At 34.8% G+C, this 24,739-nt stretch overlaps 1 protein-coding gene across 1 annotated transcript in view; it reads left to right on the forward strand.

Annotated features, from left to right (window-relative positions):
- Positions 1–1,066: 1,066 nt before the first annotated feature.
- qki2 (QKI, KH domain containing, RNA binding 2) overlaps positions 1,067–24,739 on the forward strand; it is a 53,453-nt gene continuing 29,780 nt past the window's right edge. The window contains exon 1 of the mRNA XM_056469010.1: positions 1,067–1,823. Within this exon, the coding sequence (XP_056324985.1) occupies positions 1,682–1,823 (142 nt within the window). The 5' untranslated portion in view covers positions 1,067–1,681. The remainder of the gene's footprint in view (positions 1,824–24,739) is intronic.

Here is a 24,739-nt window from a genome sequence, read left to right on the forward strand (position 1 = left end):
TAAATAAATGAAAAAGTGCGACTGCTGAGAATGCAAGCAGCTAGGGACACCGACCCACTGGGAATTCTCCCGGTCCTCCCGATTAGCCAATCCAGGCCTGACCAACATTTAGGGACTCTATTTCTCCTACCAGAGGGAGTTGGATCATTCAGAATCCTTTCCACCTGATTAAGGACACAACTCATATATAAAACTTGAGGATTAAAATATTAATCGTGCCCAACAATTTTCCATCCAGTCTTTGAGAACTGCATCAACTTAGATTTACACTGTACAGATTGGTTGCCAATCCACACTGTGATACCACATCTACCAATGCTTTCAAGAACAGCTTTATAAAACAACATCATACGCTTCTTGTTAACCCCAAAAGTGATGGTAATAGGATGGTGTTATATAAACAAACCGGCTAATAAACAAACAAACCGGCTAATTTCTGACTGGTAGATAACACATCATGCTCATAAAGTAGACTTAGTATGGCTGTGTCATCAGAAAATTCATTCAATCATTTTCTTTTCGGCTTAGTGCCTTTATTAATCAGGGGTCGCCACAGTGGAATGAACCGCCAATTTATCCAGCATATGTTTAACGCAGCGGATGCCCTTCCAGCTGCAACCCATCACTGGGAAACACCCATACACTCTCATTCACACACATACACTACGGCCAATTTAGCTTATTCAATTCACCTATACCATATATCTTTTGGGCTTGTGGGGGAAACCGGAGCACCCGGAGGAATCCCACGACAACACTGGGAGAATATGCAAACTCCACACAAAAATGCCCACTGACCCAGCCGAACTCCCAAAATGACACAAGCTATTGTTAAATGATCAATATTTAATCATCAGCGACCACAATTTTAATCAAAATCTGCTTTAATGTTATACTGACAAAAAGTAACTAGTCAATTTGAATTTCTGGATGAACTATCCCTTTAAGAACCACAACGTCTTCATGAGCTCCTACTCTCAAGTATACATACAAGTTTGTGTATGAGCTGCTCTGCATCTGCGCGCGAGAGAGGGAGGAAAAAAGGCAGATTGTGCAGCTTTCTCCTCCCATTGGCGACTTCACACGATGGCAATGTTGAGCAGTGTAGGCTTGATCGTGATCATGTGACGGACAGCTTTGGCAGGGAACAGCACTGAACACAGAAACATCAGGCGCAACTAAAGGAGTTTCCACAAGCGCGAGGGAGACAGAGTCTACAAGTGAACATCGCCGCGCTTTAAAACCGTTATTCGAGGTCTCTGACAGACACCGAAAGTCCAGTGGAAAAGCTGTCATCAGCAGTTTGGATAAAGAGGTTTGGTGGCGGTGTAAGAAGAGGAGAGGACGCACAAATCTCAGCGGGCATGCGGGAGTTTTTGGAGTTATTAGACGTCAAACATTCAACAAACATATAAGAACTTTCGCGAAGGTCCCATTTCTAAATTGCGTCATAGGCAATTTTTTGTTTTGTTTTGTAATTTTTGTGTGTGTGTGTGTGTGTGTGGTGGGAAAACTGATGATTGAGAGCGATACAAAGTTACAACGTTTTGTTTGAAAAGTAGCAGGAGTGTGGAATAAATCCGGGGAAACACATTAAATCCCCTCAGCTTGCTTTTTTTAATTAGGGGGGCTTTCGTGTTTTCCCTCAGACGTAAGCATTTTTCGAGGCACAATTTTAAACATGGTTGGGGAAATGGAAACGAAGGAGAAGCCTAAGCCCACTCCTGACTATCTGATGCAGCTCATGAACGACAAGAAGCTGATGAGCAGCCTGCCAAACTTCTGTGGGATCTTCAACCATCTCGAACGACTGTTAGATGAAGGTCAGTTCTTTTTATCATTGGAAAAATATAACCATGTCCTCAGATGTGTCATAAATACGCTTTATTTGGATAAATATGTTGTTATTGTTAAAAAGGTGTTCATAGTTTTCTTTTTTTTAGCTGTAAATGATTTGTAATATCAACATTATTATAATTTTTATTTATTAATAATATTATTATTATTATTTATTATAATAATTTTATCATCCAATTTATGTATTGATATCTTTCCTCACCCTACATTGTTCATTTACTCCAGTGGGTGGCGTTAAGTCTGAATTCATGAGTTAATATTTGAATTACTCATTCTCAAGGATTCCCGAGACTTTTGAGTTTTGAAGTTTGTATTACAAATCCACGGAGACTACAAACATATAGGGATAGTTCACCCAAAACCACACTCAGGTGTTTCTAAACATTTTTTCTTCTGTTTAACACCGAATAAGATATTCTGAAGAATGTTGGGGGGGAAAAAATTCTTAATTGATTTCCATAGTATTTTTTTGTTCCTATGGAAGTGAATGGATGATCCCCCCCCCCCCCCCCAAAACACTCTTGCTTTGTATTTAACTGAAGAAACAGGTTTGGAACAAATGAAGTACACTAATAGTAGCTTAATCATAATATTTGAAGTTATAGAAATGGTAACGGTGACATGGTTACGACACTTTTGCTATAAAAAATCCATGGTGTATTAGAGTTTTATACACATTCATAATTTTTCCATCCGTTTTCTTTTTTTGTGTGTTTGAATGAGATTAACCTTGAGATTTGAGATGGCTCAAAACAACTCCAGTGAAGAGGCCTTTTTGTTCCACTTTTTTTTTTTCCAGCTAATGAAATTAAATGTTTCTTCACAACACATACTTGAAAATGGTTGTCTCGTGGTTAAGGGAGCATTTACATGACATGATTTTTAACTTCTTTTATGTGTTTCGGCCATTTGTTTACAATGTTTTTAGGGGTCATATAAAGGCGTTTTTAAAAAACGATTTCAAAGAACAAGTTTTATTAAAAGCTGCTGTTATCATCTTGGTTTAATGTTCAAAAAATGTGATTTTGTAAAAACAGTGACACATTTTCCATGCAAATTGCATATTCAGTTTGAGTATGTGTGCAAAAGTATATAGTAAGGGGTGCACAATTAATTATTTTTAATTATTTAAATATTTTTTACGACATTTGGCCGTTCGTTGACACACTAGCAATGTTTGGGGGTAATGCAAAGGGAAACTTCTTTTTTTTTTTAAAGCTTCTATTATTATCTTGTTTTAATGTTCAAAAAATGTGATTTTGTGAAAACAGTGACACATTTTCCATGCAAATTACGTATTCAGTTTGAGTATGTGTGCAAAAATATAGTTAGGGCTGCAAAATTAATCAAAGGGGATTGTCATGTGCAGTTATTTCAGTAAAGCCAGTTCTATAATCAGTAGTACATTTCCAGCATGTGCTTTTATATGGAGCAGAATTTACCACAGAGAGAATCATAGTTCACTGATATGCTATAATCACGCACTAATGAAATTAAACGCAATCATTCTGTGCAAATGACAGCATCACTTCTAAGTGAATTATAGCTTAGTTTAGTAAAAGCGGTTACATCTGAAAGCATGTGAAAATACCACACTTAATGGCAAGTTTCTACTCCAAACTCACACAGCATCTCAATTGGATTCAGGTCAGGACTTTTACTAGGCCACTCCTAATTTTTCATTTTGTTTATCTTCAGAAGAAGTGGATTCTTCAGTTGAGTCTCTGATATAGATCAATGAGATGGTGATTCTGTAGTTGTGTGATTATTAATCTCATTGAATCAACGAAAGTAGATCAATATTCTGTTTATTCAGAAACCTCCACAGGCATTTTCCCCTATATTGGGATTTTTATATGAGCGCGCCCTCACGCCTTTGGAGGAGATTTACTACAGATGACAGAACCATTCTTCCCTGACAAGATGTGCAAGACAATCGCAGCTTTTTTTTAAATTATGATTGCAATTACATTTCAATTTATTGCTTAGCCCTAAGTTTCAGTGTTGTTTGACATAACAACATCTACTGGCCTGGCATGCATCATAAAAAGTTTTTCATTATTTTGTGGAACCCTGTGAGCATGAATAGTTTTCACCACATTATCATTATTGCATAAAACATTTCATTTTTAATACATTGATATTGTTTTGTACATGCACTAGAAAAGCAGTAAGCAGTAAGAAAAGCAGTAAGTAAGCTAGAAAAGCAGTAAGACCACATTTCTTATCACCAAAGATGTTTGTTAATTAAACTATAGAAATGAAGAAAATGGGCGTATTTTTATGTTTAACTCACATTGTGGACATTTTAGATTGTACATATTTCCTCAAACAACAGTAGATGAAAACATTTTCTTTATTTACTGTAATAAATCAATTAGATGATCTGGAAATGTCTTCGATCGAATCCAGATATTTTCTAGAAAACCTATTAAATCAGGTCAGATGTGTTTAATGAAAAAACCTCAATACAGGCTATGGCGCAGTTGAATGATACTTAGATTTGAGGAACTGCTGGCTGTAATCGAGACTAGCCTACTTGTTGGTTTTATGAATCTAGTGGCAGGGCTATTTTTAACGTTTACTACAGTGGCAAGTCATCTGTCTAGCCTCTCCAGACGTAGACGATATTGTAGAACAAATCTTGTACTACACTATACGCCAAAAATCTGGAGTTTGTTTAGGATTGGCACACTTTTAACATCTCCGAATGCTGCAAAACGCATGCAAGCAGCAGATTTCCCTCTGAGAATGCAGGGGAAGCTGATAACAGAATCACTTCTCACTTTCTTCCCCTCATTTTAATCATACAGCCCTGGTTTATTTCATTCTCGGTTTATTGCTGATAATCCAGTGTAATAATATAAAGGTTATCGCTGCAATTCTTTCACTGAGAGAAGGGCGATCTGTTAGATTTATATCCACAGTGTTCTGCAATCCATATTAGAGTGAATACAGCCTGTCTGTTTCATTGGTACACAGAATCTCTCTAGATTCATCATAGCACATTTATAGCTTGTGGCATATTAAAATATGTGTTATAAATAACCTTACTTAGCTTGGGTTTTTCAGTTCCTCTGTTTAGAAATAATTTAGCTTTGCCCTTTCTTGAATACACTGCAATCAGGGTGGAGATTTTGTTTATTGGCAGAAAAATGGATGATATTAGATGAAAGGTTCTTGGATCTAGTTTTCTTTTTACTATCACGTTTGGTTGTAAAGCTTTTATTGTATCATTTATTTTCCTTGTATGAGGATCCCAGTTCTGTCAGGTTATTTTAAAGAGGTTACTTTATAATAAGCTTGGTATTTTCTTTTTCCACACAATCAGTGTGTTTTATGATGCTGAAGAAATCTATTGTTGCAGTTTTCAACTAGGACTGCAAAGGACATCATTTCAGCATTGACATTGCAATATGTACAACTCCTATAGTAACATTTCAGTGAAAATAGTTAACCAAGCACTACTGTTTATCACTTCCGCTTGTTTTTAAATGGATAGTTCACCCAAAAATGAAACTACCCTCACCATTTACTCTCCATCATGTCATTTTTCTTCTTATTTTAAACACAAAAGAAGATATTTAGAAAAATGCTGTTTGTTGGTACCCATTGACCTGCATAGTAATTTATATGGAAGTCAACGGGTGCTATCAACCAGGATTCTTTAAAATAACTTCTTTTGTGTTCAAAAGAGAAAGAAACTCGAATAGGTTTTAAACCAAGTGAAGCGTGAGTATAAACATTGACAGATTTCATTTTCGGGTGAACTATCCCTTTAAGGCCTGATACAGTGTAAATATTCCTAGCAAGTTTAAAGCATTCAGATGCGAACTTTGAGAAAGATTAATTAAATTTAATTGTATTATTATTTTTTTGTAGATTTAATAATTCAGTTTTTTTTAATGAAAAGTGTTAGTCACCCCTGTAAAACATAAAGCACTGTTTTATTTATTGTAAAATTATTTTAGATATTTATAAAATTTATGTTTGTTGTTAAATTATTATATTTTAGCCAATATGTTATGAATATTTTAGTAAATCATTACAAAATAATGCAAAAATTTTATATTTTTTGTGACAATGGTATTTACATAAAGTGAAAGCGAAAGGATCATTAGCTCAAGTAATTCATGAACTAAGGTACAAAATCCATTACAGTGTTGTCTGAGATGCACAAATATATACAATACTGGTACTAACTCTGTCTTAACTTTTAATTTGTTGTACTTTTGTATCATGATATTGGAATCCATTATCTTAAAAGTACCCTAAAATATCAAGATATCAATTTTCGATATCAAAAATATTTTCAAAAAACATTGACTTATGAAAGCAAAAGCTCTGCCCGAACTGGTTTGTTTTTATATTTTGAAGATGATATATTTAACTAATGTCACAAAACCAATCAATTATAGCATGTAATTACAGCATAGCAAATAGGTATTTACATGAAGCAAGAGAAAGGATCACTGACTCATTGGCTCAAGTAATTCATAAACTAAAGTACATGAAAAATCCACTATAAAGAGGTGTCTGAGGTGTACAAATGTTCAATTCTATTACTCTTTAGAATATAACCCCCCCTCCCCCCAAATCAAAGCAAAAACAACAACAACAACAACAAAAATACTGGTAGTAAATCAGTATTAACTTTGATTTGTTGTATTGTTGTATTATAAAACTAATATCATAATTTTTTTATTGCACTTACATGCTGTAATTGATTGCTTTTGTGACATTAAATATATCATCTTCAAAATAGAAGTTTTTTTTTTCATTTGTCAATGTTTTTTGAAAATATTTTCGATATCAAACATGTATATCTTGATATTTTGGGGTATTTTTGTAATGATGGTATTTACATGAAGCAAGAGAAAGGATCACTGACTCATTGGCTCAAGTAATTCATAAACTGAAGTACAGGAAAAATCCACTATTCAGTGTTGTCTGAGATGCACAAATGTTCAATTTTATTACTCTTTAGAGTATAAAAAACCCAAAACAAAGCAAAAATAAAAAACAAAACAATACTGGTACTAGAGCTGCACAAAATTAGAAAAAACTGACATTGCAATATATATATATTTTTTTTGCAATTTATATTGCAACAGTATGACCAATACCTCTATTTGGAAACAGTTCATAGGTTTACATTAATTGTGATGATTTTGTAGAGGAGTGAATCTACATAAACTATAATAAATATATGACATAATGATCATTATATTAATTAAAGCATAAATGAATAAAACAGATCAAAGATACAAAAGAAATGAACAGCACTTTAAGGTTGTTTTCTGGAGAGTCTTAACAGTATTGAGGCACAGAAATTAAATGTAAAATAACACTGTAAACAGTAGTCAACATTTAAATCATATCAAAACCTTGAGTTGTTCTAAAACTATTCAACAACATCAAAATTGTCCTGAGACAAGAATGGAAAAACTTTTGTGATCCACTTCAAATGTTGACTACTTTAGTCTTCATTGTAGAAATACTTAAATGCAATTATTGTTTGTTGAAGCTACACGTTTTATCATTTCTAGTGCCCAAATGGTTTAAATTCACTTGAACTCTTACATAGCCACATGCAGTCTTAAAAAATGGGTGTTTTCTGGTTAATTACAATCCCATCTCCACATTGCAGATCCTGCACTGTGACTATGGCAGATATTCATGCTGAAACGATATATTGTGCAGCCCTAACTCAGCACTACTAACTAACTTTAATTTGTCGAACTGTTGTATCATGAAACTAATATCATAATGGTTATTGCACTTACATGCTATATTTGATTGCTTTTGTGACATTAGTTAAATATATCATCTTTAAAATATAAAAACAAACCAGTTCAGGCAGAGTTCTTTCATAAATCAATGTTTTTTGACATTCAAAATATATGCTTGTTTGCTTGTTTTTGCAAAAGGAAGTGACACATTTGATAATGTCCTCTTACACATTGTTAAAACATGTGTGATATTATCTTAAATGATAAATATAACATGCCTCTAGTGTCCTTCTTTTTTTAACCATCAGTTCAGTGCTGACATTTTCTGTGGTTGCTTTATCTCTGCACTCCTAAATGTACTTATTCTTTGTGTATTATGTATTTGCAGTGTTCTAAACTAACACAAGCCATTACACAGTATTTGATGACTCACTTGATATTCTGCGCTGTGGTGTGTTATTGGTTTTGGGTGTTGTAAATCTCCAGCATGCTGCTCTTTTTCTTCACGCTTCTTATTCTGCCGGTATGCAGCTAATTGAATTATTTGAGTAATTAAGTCATCATAGAAGGAAAATATCTGGGAGAGGATCCAGAAGCAATGTTGAACTTCTCTTTGAAAAAACAGCCTTTTTCATATCTGATTTAGATGTAAAAGGCACTGCAGATCCCCAGGGGAGCCTGCAAGTGATTCAGAGATGAAATTGTTGCAAAATGTGCTTTTTTCATTGCAGTAGTTCTGTTGCCTATTATTATTGCATAAGATAACTGATATTGGGTTTAACAGCGTTGCACAAATGTTATTGTTGGAAGCACCTTCAATAAATACGGAACAAAATTGAACCTGATTTTGTTTGGTGCAAAATAAGAGTTTTATGCTGTGGAAAAGTCTAGAAGGTTAAATTAATTTTATGATCTGTTATTTTTTTGTTTATTTTGTAAAGCGCTTTATTGGGTTTCTTTAACTGCCAAGTAAATTTTTTTCTATCAATAAAATAATTGCAATTAAATAGGCAACATGTAATAAACTGCAGGATGCCCACAAGTTAAAGAAAATATTCAAATATCTATTAGAATGGTAAATAAACATACAGTATAAACTAATAAACAGCAGGCATCATATAAATCATAATATAAATATTTGTTTATTCATGTTTTCTATCATTAAACAAAACAAAAATGAACCATAGGGTTTCCATTTATTAAAGAACATTAATAGCTACTTGATGATATTTTCTGTCAGTAATGTTAATAAATATTGAAGTTAAAATACAATAAACTAAATATTGTTTGATTGCATTTTGTGTTAATAAAATGTTTAAACTAAAGGCAAAATGAATTAATGCCTTCATGTTTTTATTATTAATTGTAATTTGGATAAAGTATGCATCTTATTTATAATGTGAAACCACACTACCAAAAGTTTGGAGTCAGTAGGATTTTTAAATGTTTTAAAATCAGCTTCTGCTCACTAAAGCTGCATTTATTTGATCAAAAATACAGTACAAATTGTAAAATTGTGAAATGTTATTGCACTATAAAATAACTGATTAAAAGTAGTTTATAATTTGATTTAATCAATTATTAATCATTTATTCTAGTGATTTAGAGTCACATGATCCTTCAGAAATCATATAATAATACTTTTATAATAATAATAATTATTATCATTATTTTTATTATTAATGGTGATAGTAATAAAAGCATTAGTGACTGGAGTAATAATTTCATTTGAAACTACATACAATAAAAAAAAAAACAGTTATTTAAAATTTTAATCAATATTTAACAATTTAACATTTTTTTACGTTCATGCTGCCTTGATGAACAGAATAATAGTCTTTAAAAAAGAAAACATGAAACAGAAAACTGACCCCAAACTTTTGACCAGTAGTGTAGGTCTGTCATTTAAAGGGTCAGTTCACCCAAAAATGAAAATTACCTCATTATATATTCCCTCTCATGTGGTTTTAAATCTTTACATGTTTCTTTCTTCTGTTGAACTCAAAAGAAGATATTTTGAAAAATGCTGGTTGCTGGCACCCATTAACTTTCATAGTAGATGAAAAAATACAATGGAAATCAATGGGTGCCTTATTTCTTCAAAATAGGGCTACATGAAATTGGAAAAAATTGATATTGCAATATTTTGATGCTCAAAAGTTTTATTGTTCAGCCCTGCTTCAAAATATCTTAATTTGTGTACAACTGAAAATGTAAAAATAGATTTTGACCAAGTTAAGGGTGAGTAAATGATGGCAGAATTAAATTTTTTTGGGTAAACTCTCCCTTTAAATGAGTAATTTGGTAGTTTGCCAAAAGTCTCCATTGTGTCATGTATTTGCTAAAGAGGTGAAAGTTGCCCAAGGCAAATGTGTTAGGAAAGTTTGAATCCTCACTAGTGCTTTGACCTCTGAATGTCCTTGCACTACGGTCATCTTGGTTAAACTGTAAAGCGTGGTTCTCTGGTCACCCCTTCCAAACATAGACTGGCTCATGAGCAATGAAGAGTCGTCGCTCTGACCTATAAGCATCATATGACCGTGACAAGGGCACAACACACAGTGGACTGAAGCGGAGATCACATGAGTCTTCATGAATCTGTCAGCACTTCATGACTGTTAGAACTGCTGGATGATCCATAGAAAGAGATCAAGTGTGAATATTAAATATCAAGTATAAATGTGCATTCCAGGAAACACTTTTGGTGCTTATTTAGTCTTTGTATTCAATATTTAAATATTTACTGAGGTCTTTTGTTCTGTTTTATACTTTAAATACAACTTAAATACAACTGAAAAATTAAAGGACCCATAAAGTGTTTTAAAGGGCACCTAGGTTGCTCCTTTTTTCAGATTTAGTCTCCAGAATGTGTCTGTAGTTTCAGCTCAAAACACCCATCAAATTTTTTTATTATACCTTTTATAAGTTTCTATTTTATACCTTTTAGCATGTAGCGGTTTTGTTGTACTGCGCCTTTAAGGGTAGTCCTCCCCGCCCACTGTTTCTACTTGCCTTTCAGCGTGCCTTAATCTCCTCTCTCTGCTGCTTCAGACACAGACAGACATAAAGGAAGCAGATCTTGCATAACGTAATAATATAGTAAGAACTTAACCAATGAGTATTTGATGCATTTGTTGTGGAGTTTCAACGATGAGTCACACGCAATGTCGTTACAAAGTTCACACAGACACACAGATACACACAGACAGCGCACACGTTTAGCTTTTATGTTAATGTACAAAATAAACCTGATTTAATGTCCACAAACCGGGATTGAAGAGTCTTCTTTTATAAATGTTCTGACATGCGGCTGTGGTGATCAAGTAAAGCTGAAGGATATCGCTGTAATTCATTACACACGTGCACTGTTTTAAAACATTTTAAACTTGTAAAACTCTCTCTTGATCACATTTGATGATGATTGAGGATCCTAGCAAACTGACGAGACCTTTTACTCCCGGTTGCTTTGCGCATGTCCTGTCTTGTTGATATGATAACACACGTGACTACTGGGACATGTTAATACGTAGCTGTCAATCAATTCGGTGGGCGGAGGGACCGCTCTCCTACGTAAAGTTGCAGTCGGTTTGAAAATCGCTCCAATTGGTCCACCGTTTTTATGTTGTTAAATTTGGAAAAAAAAGGACTGGGTGTGTTTATTTCACTCCAATATGACGGTCTATACGCTATACCTACACGTATGTCTGTCCAAACAGCTTGAAAAGTAGATTTTTCACCATAGGTGCCCTTTAAAATATACATTTTTATTCTATGTTTGATGTAATCTGAAAACCGAAGAGAAGGCGGGACATAGAGTAGTTCTCCCCTTTTAAAACAACAGCCAATAGTGTTTTGTTTGATTACAGCTCTGACAGTGAGAGTGATTGAGTACCAGCGCATCAAATGAAAAGCTAATGTGAAGCGTCTTGAAGGTGGCGGGGCATGTCAGATACTACAGAGCATTTGATTGGTCAAGATTTGATGAGAAACTGAAGTATGAGGTGACATGAAAAAAACAAAACATTGATCCATTTAGGCGGAAGTGACTAACTGCAAGCTTTACATGTTTATATTGGTTTTGTGTCTTCTAAACACGAATTTTGTCATTGTTTTGTCATTGTTTAGTCATCCCTGAAGACCAAAGACCAACCCAAAATAACCAGTGAACTCTTCACAAGATTATGACATGTTTAATGGTCATCAGCATCTTAAATCCTTGAAAGTTCTTAATATTTATTTCTTTTTTTATGTTTGTATTTTATCATTATTTATGTTTCTTAGTTATGCATTATATAAATATATTATATGTAGTATTTATATATGTATTATGTCATATTTCCATCAAATTACAAAAAACGAATTACCGCTTATGCAAGGAGCACCTGGAGGAAACCCACACCAACATGGGGAGAACATGCAAACTCCACACAGAAACGCCAACTGGTCTAGCCAGGGCTCGAACCAGTGACCTTGATGCTGTGAGGAGACAGTGCTAAACACATTGAACATATAACACACATTAACATATTCCATATATAACATATGGCATGTCTTCTGAAGTTCTGAATGAAGAAGTGACCTTTTCATCTCCGAGTACATGTGACATCTGCAGTCTTTGATTTTGGCTGTATTAAGCTATTACCTCTTTAGCCTGGTCCCGTGACAGACTGAGCGAGATGCAGAAAGTCCCATGGTGGATCAGAGTTTGGGTCGAGGGCACGCCGACTAAACAGCTTTCCTCACATTTCTGCAGAGTTCATGCAGGGCAGATGTTGCAGAATTAACATGCAATAAAAGAATGGTTAAGAAACACTTCTGTAGGGAGCAGGGGGACGAGAACAGGCTGAATTCACTATTCAACCCCATGATAAGCTCTATTGGCAAGTCATAGATATTACATTTAGCATCATATTTTTTTACTTCATGGAATTAATTGGTAGATATTTTTATTCAGCAAGATGCAGTATGTCCAGCTATAGGAGGGCTTTAAAATCTGCCAGGGCTGAGCACCTCCGCAAACTGATAGAAAATAATCAAAACAATCCTAGATTCTTATTTAACACCATCGCTAAATTAACAAATAATCGGTCATCTTTGGAACAAAACGTTCCACCGCAAATTAGTAGTGATGACTTCATGAATTTTTTCAGTGATAAAATTGAAGGCTTTAGACAGAAAATAGGAGATATTAAACTTTCTGCACCGCCTTATACTTCAGATCCAGTAAACACGCCTCTGAATCTAAATAACCTACAGTGCTTTAAAATCATACAACAGGAAGAGCTAGACAAAATTATAAATAGCTCTAAATCAGCTACGTGTATATTGGACCCAATTCCAACAAAGTTACTGAAAGAATTGTTACCTGTTATAGGAGAACCTCTTCTTAACATTATCAACTCTTCTTTATCTTTAGGCCATGTTCCAAATCCCTACAAGTTAGCTGTTATTAAACCTATTATTAAGAAACCACAACTGGAACCCAGCAACTTAGCTAATTATAGGCCTATTTCAAACCTTCCATTTATATCTAAAATACTAGAAAAAGTTGTTTCTGCTCAATTATGCTCCTTTCTGCAGACCAACAATGTTTTTGAAGTGTTTCAGTCAGGTTTCAGAGCTCATCACAGTACAGAAACTGCATTAGTGAAAATAACCAACGATTTACTCTTAGCTGCTGACCAAGGGTGCATCTCGCTATTAGTTCTACTCGATCTTAGTGCGGCATTTGACACCATTGACCATGGTATCCTTATTAATCGCTTAAAGTCTACAGGTGTCCAAGGACATGCCCTACAATGGTTTAAGTCATACTTATCTGACCGTTACCAGTTTGTAAATATAAATGGACAGCCTTCACAAATCAGCCCAGTAAAATACGGGGTGCCTCAAGGATCAGTTTTAGGCCCTTTACTGTTTACAATATACATGCTACCCCTGGGAGACATTATTAGAAGACATGGGATCAGCTTTCACTGCTATGCAGATGATACTCAATTATATATTTCAACTAAACCTGACGAGACGTCTAATCTGTCCAAGCTAACTGAGTGTATTAAAGATGTTAAAGACTGGATGACCAACAATTATCTTCTCTTAAACTCAGACAAAACAGAATTATTACTTATTGGGCCTAAATCCTGTACACAGCAGATCTCACAACTCGATCTACAATTAGAGGGATACAAAGTTAGCGTTAGTTCTACTATAAAAGATCTGGGTGTCATATTAGACAGCAATTTAACTTTTAAAAATCATATTTCCCATGTCACAAAAACTGCTTTCTTTCATCTGAGAAATATAGCTAAGTTACGAAGTATGCTATCCATCTCAGATGCAGAAAAGCTAGTCCATGCTTTTATGACTTCTAGGCTGGACTACTGTAATGCTCTGTTTGCTGGCTGCCCAGCATCCTCTATTAACAAACTTCAATTAGTACAAAATGCAGCTGCCAGAGTTCTAACCAGGTCTAGAAAATTTGATCACATCACCCCAATTTTATCCTCCTTACACTGGCTGCCTGTTAAGTTTCGTATTGAATTTAAAATATTGCTTCTTACATATAAAGCTCTAAATAATCTAGCTCCTGCTTATCTAACCAATCTTCTGTCTCGCTACAATCCAACTCGCTCTTTAAGATCTCAAAACTCAGGACTTCTGGTAGTACCTAGAATAGCAAAGTCGAGTAAAGGAGGTCGAGCCTTCTCATTTATAGCTCCTAAACTCTGGAATAGCCTTCCTGATAACGTCCGAGGCTCAGACACACTCTCCCAATTCAAAACTAGATTAAAGACCTATCTGTTCAGTAAAGCATACACTTAGTGCACCACTTACGGGGCTTCCACACAGGTTATGCATCTTGCTGATATACACTGTGAACATCAGCTACGCTAATTATTTTCTTTATTCTCCATTTCCACCTGGGGATACTCTTCCCGAGGCCCTCAGACTATGCAGAGTCACTGATTCGATCCAAGACCAACGACGAGATGATCCCAAGGTTTCCATATCCTGGACCTGGCCGAATCCTGAACAACTACTGCGATGGTCATGGAAGAGTGGAGAACATGAGACTGTTTCCTATGACGCTCCAGAGACAGACGAGTCTTCGCTGAGGCCAGCTTCCAGCCTCCGCCACTGAGACTGCAGCTCTGCACAAGACGTTTGGCCAGCGGAGAAATTAAAATGGTCGTGCCCAACTGAGCCTGGTTTCTCTCAAGGTTTTTTTTCTTCACTTCCGCCTTTAGTGAAGTTTTTTTTCCCTCTCCGCTGTCGCCACTGGCTTGCATGGTTCAGGATCTGTAGAGCCGCGCATCGTTGGATTTGCTCTTCAGTGTTTGGACTCTCAATAGTGATTATTAAACCACACTGAACTGAGCTAAACTGAACTGAACTTAAACACTACAAACTTAACTACACTGTTCCTATTTACTGTGACCTTTTATGTGAAGCTGCTTTGACACAATCTACATTGTATAAGCGCTATACAAATAAAGGTGAATTGAATTGAATTGAATTGAATTGAATTGAAAAGATGCATTAAATTGATCAAAAGAGATTGTTATTGTGTGACGCAACCTTCAGTTGATCAAGGAATTAATGAAAAATGAATAATAAAGGTAATAGATTTGAATATAGATGGATAGATATAAACCTTATTGAATGTCAGATGTCTTGCAAATCTAAATCTAATCAAGCAAAATAAATTTCACAATAGGCACTGGCACAAAAAATTTATATTAAGCATCAAATATGCAATATTAGAAGGATTTCTAAGAAATTAAGGCAGAATTTTTTTTATTACGTGAATAAATGGCTTTTAAATATATAAATATATAATTAAAATAAATAATTAAAATATATTATAATTATATTTATTATATTTTATTATATTAAAATGTAGTAATAATAATAATAATTATTATTATTACTATTAAGTTTATAACCATTTACATAAATGGTTACTTTAGATTGTAATAATATTTCACAATATAATAATAATAATAATATTAATAATAATAATAAATGGTTCAAATATTGCATATAATTTATTGTTTATATATATATATATATATATATATATATATATATATATATATATATATATATATATATATATATATATATATATATATATATATAGTACTTGGTGTTTACATGAAGGGAGGTAATTTCACAGATTCCTCTCACATTTTGATTAAAGGTTAGGAAACAATTGTTTTTCTGTTGAGAAAGATTTGCTTGGTTTTTAAATTATTAGTGAAAATTAAAAATATCCTTAAATTAGCTATTGTCCATATTTTGTGATTCATGTTTTTATTTATTTATTTTCCCCCATTTAAAATGCTTTTGAATTGCATTATGGAAGCTTGATCTTCCTTCCAACAACTATTAACCTTGAAAAGTTTGAAAAAGTGTCTTTATTCACATTTTGAATTGTTTGCAGTGATATATTGTCTGTGTTGGTGTTGTATATTATGGTACAGAAACCTTGTAATAAACCGCCAGCTCATTTTCTGTTATTTTACAGACTAATTTCTCTGTATATTATTTCTTATACATTTTATTATTTCAAACTACTAAAATGTTAATAAAAGTCACTTTGTGTTGAATTTTTGTTGAATTTTCAACATCAAAAGTCCACAGAGCAGAAATCAAGGTCCCATAATACAGTTCACAACAGCAAATAAACAGAAAAAGCTTAACCGATTTTCATTTTATTTTATTTTATTTTTACAGTATGGGTGCTTGTGTACACTATTAAGTGAACTGAGTTTGAGAACTTATTCATTCATTCATTTTCTTTTCGACTTAGTCCCTTTATTAATCTGGCATCGCCACAATGGAATGAACCACCAACTTATACAGCATATGTTCTATGCAGCTGATGCCCTTCCAGCTGCAACCCATAACTGGGAAACATCCCTACACACTCATTCACACAAATACACTACGGCCAATTTTGCTTACCCAATTCACCTATAGCGCATGTCTTTGGACTTGTGGGGGGAAACCGGAGCACCCGGAGGAAACCCACGCAAACACTGAGAGAACATACAAACTCCACGCAGAAATGCCAACTGACCCAGCGGTGGCTCGAACCAGCGACCTTCTTACTGTGAGGCGACAGCTACCTACTGTGCCACCGCATCGCCCTTTGAGAAATTTTCAGATTTTTTAAAAATTATGCCTATATTTGAACATCTGACAAATTTTCTGAAATTCCAATCTAAATGAAACTGCTTTGTTTGTCAGACACGCGGATGTGCCTGAAGGTAAAGTCAGTTCTAGTGTTCTTTATGGCAATCCTCGTGTGGTTTTCAGTTTTCTGTGTGTGACAGTTTTTCTTTGTCTCCCTTTGGCCTTTTTCTGTGATAAGATAAATGTTGATTATCAAGCTTGTCTGTGATCTCATCAGTCTCCTGCTCTTCCCAGACTGCTTTGCTTGCATCTGTAAATACTCAACACTTATCTCAGCTTTAACTGCTGGTTTGTCCTGCAGTCGCATTGACACAAGTAGACAATCTCAGTGTCTCTCAGTATAAACGCAATCAGCAGACATGCACGCTACTGATGACCGTCACAATCACATGATGAAGATGTTGCGTTTACAATCAGAGCGATAAGCACAAGCTGCACTTTCTAATTTTCTGATTGCCAGGGTGACCTTAAAGAGACAGTTAAACCAAAAAAAGGAAAGTCTGTGTATCGACGTCAAAGTTGATGACTTGTTTAATGACCTTGCAGATGGCATAATTTTCTGTGAAAATTGTTCCATTTTATATCTTGTCATCTTAAATGGCTTGGGAACTATTAGAATATTGCATGTGGGTCATGTGCACATAAATTATATTGATTGTATGCTTATGATGTTTTTTCAGACTTAAACACTAAAGTTCAAAAATTCAGGAGTTGTATTTTTTTATTGAATGTGTATTATAGTTTTTAAAGAAATGAATACTTATGTTCAGCATATATATATATATATATATATATATATATATATATATATATATATATATATATATATATCACTATTAGATGTATGAGATCAGTAATATTACTGATAACTAAACCAAAAACCATTCATTCATTCATTCATTCATTCATTCATTCATTTTCTTTTCAGCTTAGTCCCTTTATTAATCAGAGGTCGCCACAGCGGATTGAACGGCCACAAAAACTATAAAAGGAAAATCATTTTTAATCATTAAAATAGATGTTAACTGAAATAAAATATATTTAGTACAGATATATCCATTCATTAATTTTCTTTTCGGCTTAGTCCCTTTATTAATCCGGGGTTGCCACCGCTGATTGAATCGCCAATTTATCCAGCACATGTTTTACGCAGCGGATGCCCTTCCAGCTGCAACCCATCTCTTGGAAAAATCCACACACACTCATTCACACTCATTCACTACGGACAATTTAGCCTACCCAATTCACTTGTACCACATGTCTTTGGACTGTGGGGGAAAACGGAGCACCCGGAGGAAACCCACGCGAACACAGGGAGAACATGCAAACTCCACACAGAAACGCCAACTGACCCAGCCGTGGCTCAAACCAGCGACCTTCTTGCTGTGAGGCGACAGCACTTCCTACTGCGTCGCCCAGTACAAATATATATTTTAAATATTTTAAAAATTAATATTTGTATCCATATCTTAGTGAATATAGACTATATATTTGGTGCATTTAAAGAAAATATTTTAGATTCAATAAAGTAAGTGTGTGGTCAAGTAGCATCTTTAAATTTCTACTAAATGTAATTTTGATTACTTTTTTGAATTGATTAAAAAAACATACAGCTGGGAAAATAAGTATTGAACATGTCACCATTTTTCTCAGAAAACATATTTTTAAAGGTGCTGTTGACTTGAAATTTACCCTGGATATTGGTAACAACCAAAGAAATCCATATATGCAAAGAAAACAAATCAAATTAGTTTACAAATTAAGTTATGCGTAGATAAAATTAAATGACGCAGGGAAAAAGTATTGAACACATGAAGAAAGGGAGGTGTAGAAAGGCAGTGAAAGCCCAGACAGCAGCTGAAATCTCTCAGTAGTTCTTCAGCAACGCTCTGCCCTTTGTCATTGTAAATTAATATTACGTCTTTAAGCTGCCGTCACCAAAAAAACCTTTTATATGGAGTATTAAATGTTTCAGTAGTTCAGTACATTCTCCTTGTGTCGTTTCATTGTTATTATTACTAATTTTTCAGAATTTGTTTTGTTTTATATTTATATTTGTATTGTTTGGATTTTTACCAAAATCTGGTTTAATTCCAACTCCTTTAGATATATTATTCTCAGGAAAAAAACATGAGGTGTTTAATACAAATTTTTCCCGCTTTAATCATTAGGGTGTCCTAATTTTTGCACCGTGATTATTATATTTAGTTACATTAGTTCCAGTTTTGGCTTTGGTATTGGTCTGATAATCAAATGTATACACGTATATCTTCTTGAGTACCGTCCTATAGAGTATTATTTAGCAGAGAGACCTGTAAGGGGGGTACTCATTTATGCTGGACACCCTGTGTGTGTATCTCTCTCTCTCTTTTGTATTCCACAGCCTTGAAACAATGATAATTGTCAAATAATGATAGAATTTGTTTTATGCAAAGGAGATCGGCATTAAATATGCAGCGGAGGACTTCATACAATTTTGCCATTTGATTTATTTAGGAGATTTTCTTCTATGTTTGTTACATTTAAAGTCATATTGGTTAAAAAGATTATAGGGCAGTTAAAATAAATCTGCTTTAACCTCAGGTATTGGGTCTGAAGCTGAAAGCTGTGTTAAGCTGCAAGATTTATTGCCAGAATTAGGGGAAATATTGTTTTCGTATGTACACATTGTTTTTACACTGTCACCAACAGCCTGACAATTGCAGTAACTGCGGTGTGTGCTCTCTGTGTGAGAATGAAGGAGGAGCTGGACAGTTTCCTGGCAGTCCAGACTATCCAGATGGTTTCACTGTTTGCAGTCTACTCTTTCATCCCTCTTGCAACCTTTTCTAGCTTTTTTCTACCTTTCTTTTCACGTTTCTTCCTCTGTTCATCTCAGCGTCTCTCATCTCCCCCACATTGCCACAGATGGTCAACTCGGCTGTCTGTATGTGAGACTCAAATAATCTATAGTGGTGTGAAAAAGTGTTTGCCCCTTACTGATATCAATTTTTTTGTTTGCATGTTTTTCACACTTTAATATTTCAGATCACCAAACAAATGTAAGTGTTAGTTGAAGATAACACAATTAAATAAGTTTTAAAATGAGGGATTTTACTATTTAGGGAAAACAAAATACAAAACTACATAGCCCTGTGTGAAAAAGTGTTTGCCTCTTAAACTTAATTACTGCTTGGGGCCACTCTTAGCAGCAACAACTGCAATGAAGCATTTTCTAATTTGCAATGAGTCTGTTACAGCGCTGTGGAGGAGTTTTGGCCCACTCATCTTTGCTAAGTTGTTACAATTCACCCATACTGGAGGGTTTTCGAGCATGAACTGTATTTTTAAGGTCATGCCACATGATCTCAATTGGATTCAGGTCAGGACTTTGACTAGGCCACTCCAAATTCTTCATTTTGTTTTTCTTCAGCCATTCAGAAGTGGATTTTCTGGTGTGCTTTGGGTCATTCTCCAGCTGCAGAACCTAAGTTCGTTACAGCTTGAGGTCACTATCAGATGCCTGGACATTTTCCTTCAAGATATTTTAGTACACAGCAAAATTCATGGTTCCATTTATTACAGTATATCGTCCAGGTCTTAAAGCAGCAAAACCGCCCCAGACTATCACGTCACCACATTTTACTGTTGGTTTGATGTTCTTTTTCTGAAATGTAGTGTTACTTTTACAACACACATAAGGGGACACACACCTTGCAAAAAGTTCCAACTGTTTTATTGTCAGTTCAAAGAGTATTTTCCCAGAAATCTTGGGGATCAGGCAAAACTGAGAAAATCCTTTACATTCTTTTTGCTCAGCATTGGTTTTAGTCTTGGAACTTTGCCATGCAAACCATTTTCCCCAGTCTCTTTCTAATGGTCGAGTGATGAACACTAACCTTAACTGATGCAAGTGAAGCCTGCAGTTCTTTGGATGCTGTTGTGGGGTCTTTTGTGACCTCTTGTTACTGACCTCTTGGGGTAATTTTTGTCGACCAGCCATTCTTGGAAAGGTTTTCTACTGTTTCTTTTGTAATGTTTTTGCCATTTGTAGATAATGTCTCATTGTGCTTTGCTGCCATCCCAATCTTTAGAAAAGACTTTATAAAATTTTCCAGTCTAACAGATCTTATTTTCTTTTTTATTTGATTTTGAATTGCTTTGGATCTCGGCATGATGTCTAGCTTTTGAGGTCTAGCTTTTGGTCTACTTTACTTGGTCAGGCAGGTCTTATTTAAGCGATTTCCTTATCAGGTGTGGCAGTAATCAGGCCTGGGTATGGCTTGAGAAATTGGCCTCAGGTGTGATAAACCACAGTTAAGTTAAGAAGGGGAGGTAAACGCTTATTCACACAGGGCTATGTAGTTTTTCCCCCTTAATAATAAAAACCTTCCTTTCAAAACTGCACGATGTGTTTACTTGTGTTATCTAATATTCAAATCAATCTGTTAGTGACCTCAAGCTAAAGCGAACTTGGATTATGCAGCAGGACAATGACCCAAACCACACCAGCAAGTCCACTTTTGAATGGGTGAAGAAAAACAAAATAAAGAGTTTATAGTGGCCTAGTCAAAGTCCTGAACTAAATCCAATTGAGATGGTGTGTCATTACCTTAAAAAGGAGGTTCATGCTCAAGCCCTCCAACGTGGCTGAATTACAATAATTTTGCAAAGATGAATGGGCAAAACTTCCTCCACAGCACTGTAACAGACTCAATGTAAGTTTATCAAAAATGCTGGATAGCAGTTGTTGCTGCCAAGAGTGGCCCCAAGCAGTAATTAAGTTTAAAGTCCTTTTCACACCGCAAGTGTGAGCAGAGCGTGAGCGGCACTTGTTTTTTCAGTGTCCATGTTAACAGTTTAGAGCTTTCAAACAGCACGGAGAAGCAGCGCATCAGTGCGAGGCGTGAGCGTTGCTGAAGCAGCAGTGCTGCAATAGTTTCGGCTCTTGCTCTATTTTTGCTGCGCTGCCTATGCTCAATTAAAGTAACAGTGCATTGATAATGACCAAAACACATTGAATGGCAGTAAAAAGTAGCAATTTTACCCAAAAAATGCAATGATAATATCCTCTGATTTTTATATAGTCAATCAAATGACCTTAAACGATTAAAAACTGCAACAATTATTTATTTGGGCCCAAATTACAAAAGCAAATAAAAGCCTTGGTGCAGATGAAAAGTAAAAAAAAAAGTGTATTTATACATAGATAGATAGATCTATGCAAACAGATAGCATAGACAGAGATACATTGATCTGTGCAGCAGCTGCCGATGAGCCGGTGTGAAAGGCAAATACCTGCGTGCTGCTTCTGCTCTCCATACACGCTGCTCACGGTCTGCTCATGCTTGCGGAGTGAAACAGGCATAAGAGGCAAACACTTTTTCATACAGGGCTATGTAGTTTTATATTTTGTTTTCCCTTAATATTAAAATCCCTCATTTTAAAACTGCACAATTTTTTTACTTGTGTTATCTTCAACTAATATTTACATTTGTTTGATGATCTGAAATATTAAAGTGTGACAAACATACAAAAAACAACAAAAAAGAAATGGTACTGTAGATGATATATATCGTTATCATGATATGAGATTTTTGTCATATCGCCTAGCCCTATAGTCAAATATTACATCTTTTTTTTTTATTTTAACTTTATTTATTCCTGTAGCAGCCAAGTTGAAAGAGTTTTCAGAATCATTACTCCAGTCTTCAGTGTCACTCGATTTTTCTGAAATCATTGTAACGTGCTCATTCAGTGCTTAAGAAATGTTTTTAAATCACTACTAATGTTTCAAAATTGTTCAGAAACTGTTTGTAATTGAGTACTTGTTTCATATTCTGTCAAGTAATTGAATAGACAGGTTTTCATACATTTATTCACTTCATACTGTGCAGTATTTTTTCTTTTGTTATCTCCACTTCTGTTTGTATGAATTTGTGTATGTGCACACATCTCTTCAAGCCTTACGTAATTGCTCACACTGTGAAGCAGTGTTTGGTTGAGTAACCGCTTTGTCTTTCTGCGGTGTCCAGCGTGGTCTGGAGACCGCCAGATTTCGCAGGCAACAACACTTTTGTTCACTAAATGACCAAGGAATGTGTCTGACACCTCACATTAAATCACACTTGTATTTCTGCCAGCACACATATCAGATTTCCAGTACATCATTTCAAAAAGTCTAAAAACTGCATGCAGGTTTGTCATTTTGAAGTGATGGTCTAGGTACAATCTTCACATGGCCGTCACTGGAAGTGTGAAAAATACTAAAGGTATCAGAAGAGGTCATTTAAACCAGACGCATGACAGTGTGTCATTAGTAAATAACAGAGACTGAATAGGTTATCTGCTGCGCTGTGTGTTTAAAGTGCAGGAGCTCTGCTGGCATTATGGAGGTGATATTTATGTCTCAGTGATGTAGTCGCTGCCATACTAGACCCAGTGTATTATACTGTAGTATTGGACAGCTAGACTCGGATGACAGTAAACAAACACAAGCTGTAATCAGAGTCGACTTGTGCCCTCTTTGTCTCTCACACATACACACACATGTGAATGATGGTGTACAGCAGCGGTAGGAAGGACTATCTCACTGTCTGTGTATGTAGTGGTTCTGAAGTGTTGACCAGTTGACTGTAATGTTTGTTTTTAGTGCACTTGAAGGTTGTGCTAATAACAGTGAAACTGGCTGGGGGTGGAAAATGATGTCTTATGTCATCTCAGCTGTTCTGTGGGGAAATTATAAAGGGTTTAAACAGACAGCAGTGTAAATTTCATTGTTTTTTTAATATTTAGTTAGTAGTATGTATTATTTTAGTAGTTTATCTTAAATTTTGAAGCATCAGTTTCAAGCTAATATTCAATGTTTGCCAGTATAATGTTCAACCAATCTCCTTTACAAATTGAGCTAAAGGAAAATGGATTTAAATATCAGTATTAATCATTTTCAATGCATGATTTTTAAAAAATAATAATATAAAACATCATCAAATTGTTTTTTGCAATATTTAATCACTATATATTTTTTACAAAAATATATGAATAGATTTGGTGGCACGGTGGCTCAGTGGTTAGCACTGTTGCCTCACAGGAAGAACGTCACTGGTTCGTGTCCGGCCTGGAGTCTGTTTGGAGTTTGCATGCTCTCTGTGTTGACGTGGGCTTCCTACGGGTGCTCCGGTTTCTCTCACAGTCCAAAGACGTACAGGATGGGTAAATTGGATGAACTAAATTAGCTGTATGAGTGTGTGTGTGGATGCGAGAGTGTATGGGTGTTTCCCAGTACTGGGTTGCAGCTGGAAGGGCGCTGTGTAAAACACCTGCTGGAATAGTTGGTGGTTCATTCCGCTGTGGCTGTGTGACCCCTGATAAATAAGGTACTAAGCAGAAGGAAAATGAATGAATGAATATGAATCGAGCATATAGAGACTTCTGTAAACATTCTGCATAATGCTAAAATAACAAGTTTATTAGTAAATAATAAGTAAAATATGTAACAAACACAATAAAATAAACTTTGCAATGTTAGTAACTATGTTAAATAATAAAACTAATAATACATTTTGAAGGATCAGTTTCAACCTAATATTCAATTTTTGCATGATTTTTTCATAAAAAATAAAACAACATCAGACTTCTTTGTATAAATACAGTCACTATTTTAGTACAAATATTTGAATGGAGCATACAGAGATACTAAAGTAAAAATGTGTAACAAGTACAATAAAAAAAAACTGTACAATATTAGTTACTTTATTAATTTATCTAATAATAATGACAAAAGCACAATAATAGTACTAAAAGTAAAATAAAAAAATATAAAAATAGATAATTCATAAACAAATAAAATTTGTTCATATAAACTACAATAGTTTATTGTATGAATGAAGTTTAAAAAAAAATTTTGTTCCTTTTTTTGCGAATATGTGTAAAAATTGGCAATTAGTTGCAATTTTCACATTGTTGAGTTG

Source organism: Danio aesculapii, chromosome 12 (assembly GCF_903798145.1).
Source record: "Danio aesculapii chromosome 12, fDanAes4.1, whole genome shotgun sequence".
In the NCBI taxonomy this organism is placed as follows: domain Eukaryota; kingdom Metazoa; phylum Chordata; class Actinopteri; order Cypriniformes; family Danionidae; genus Danio; species Danio aesculapii.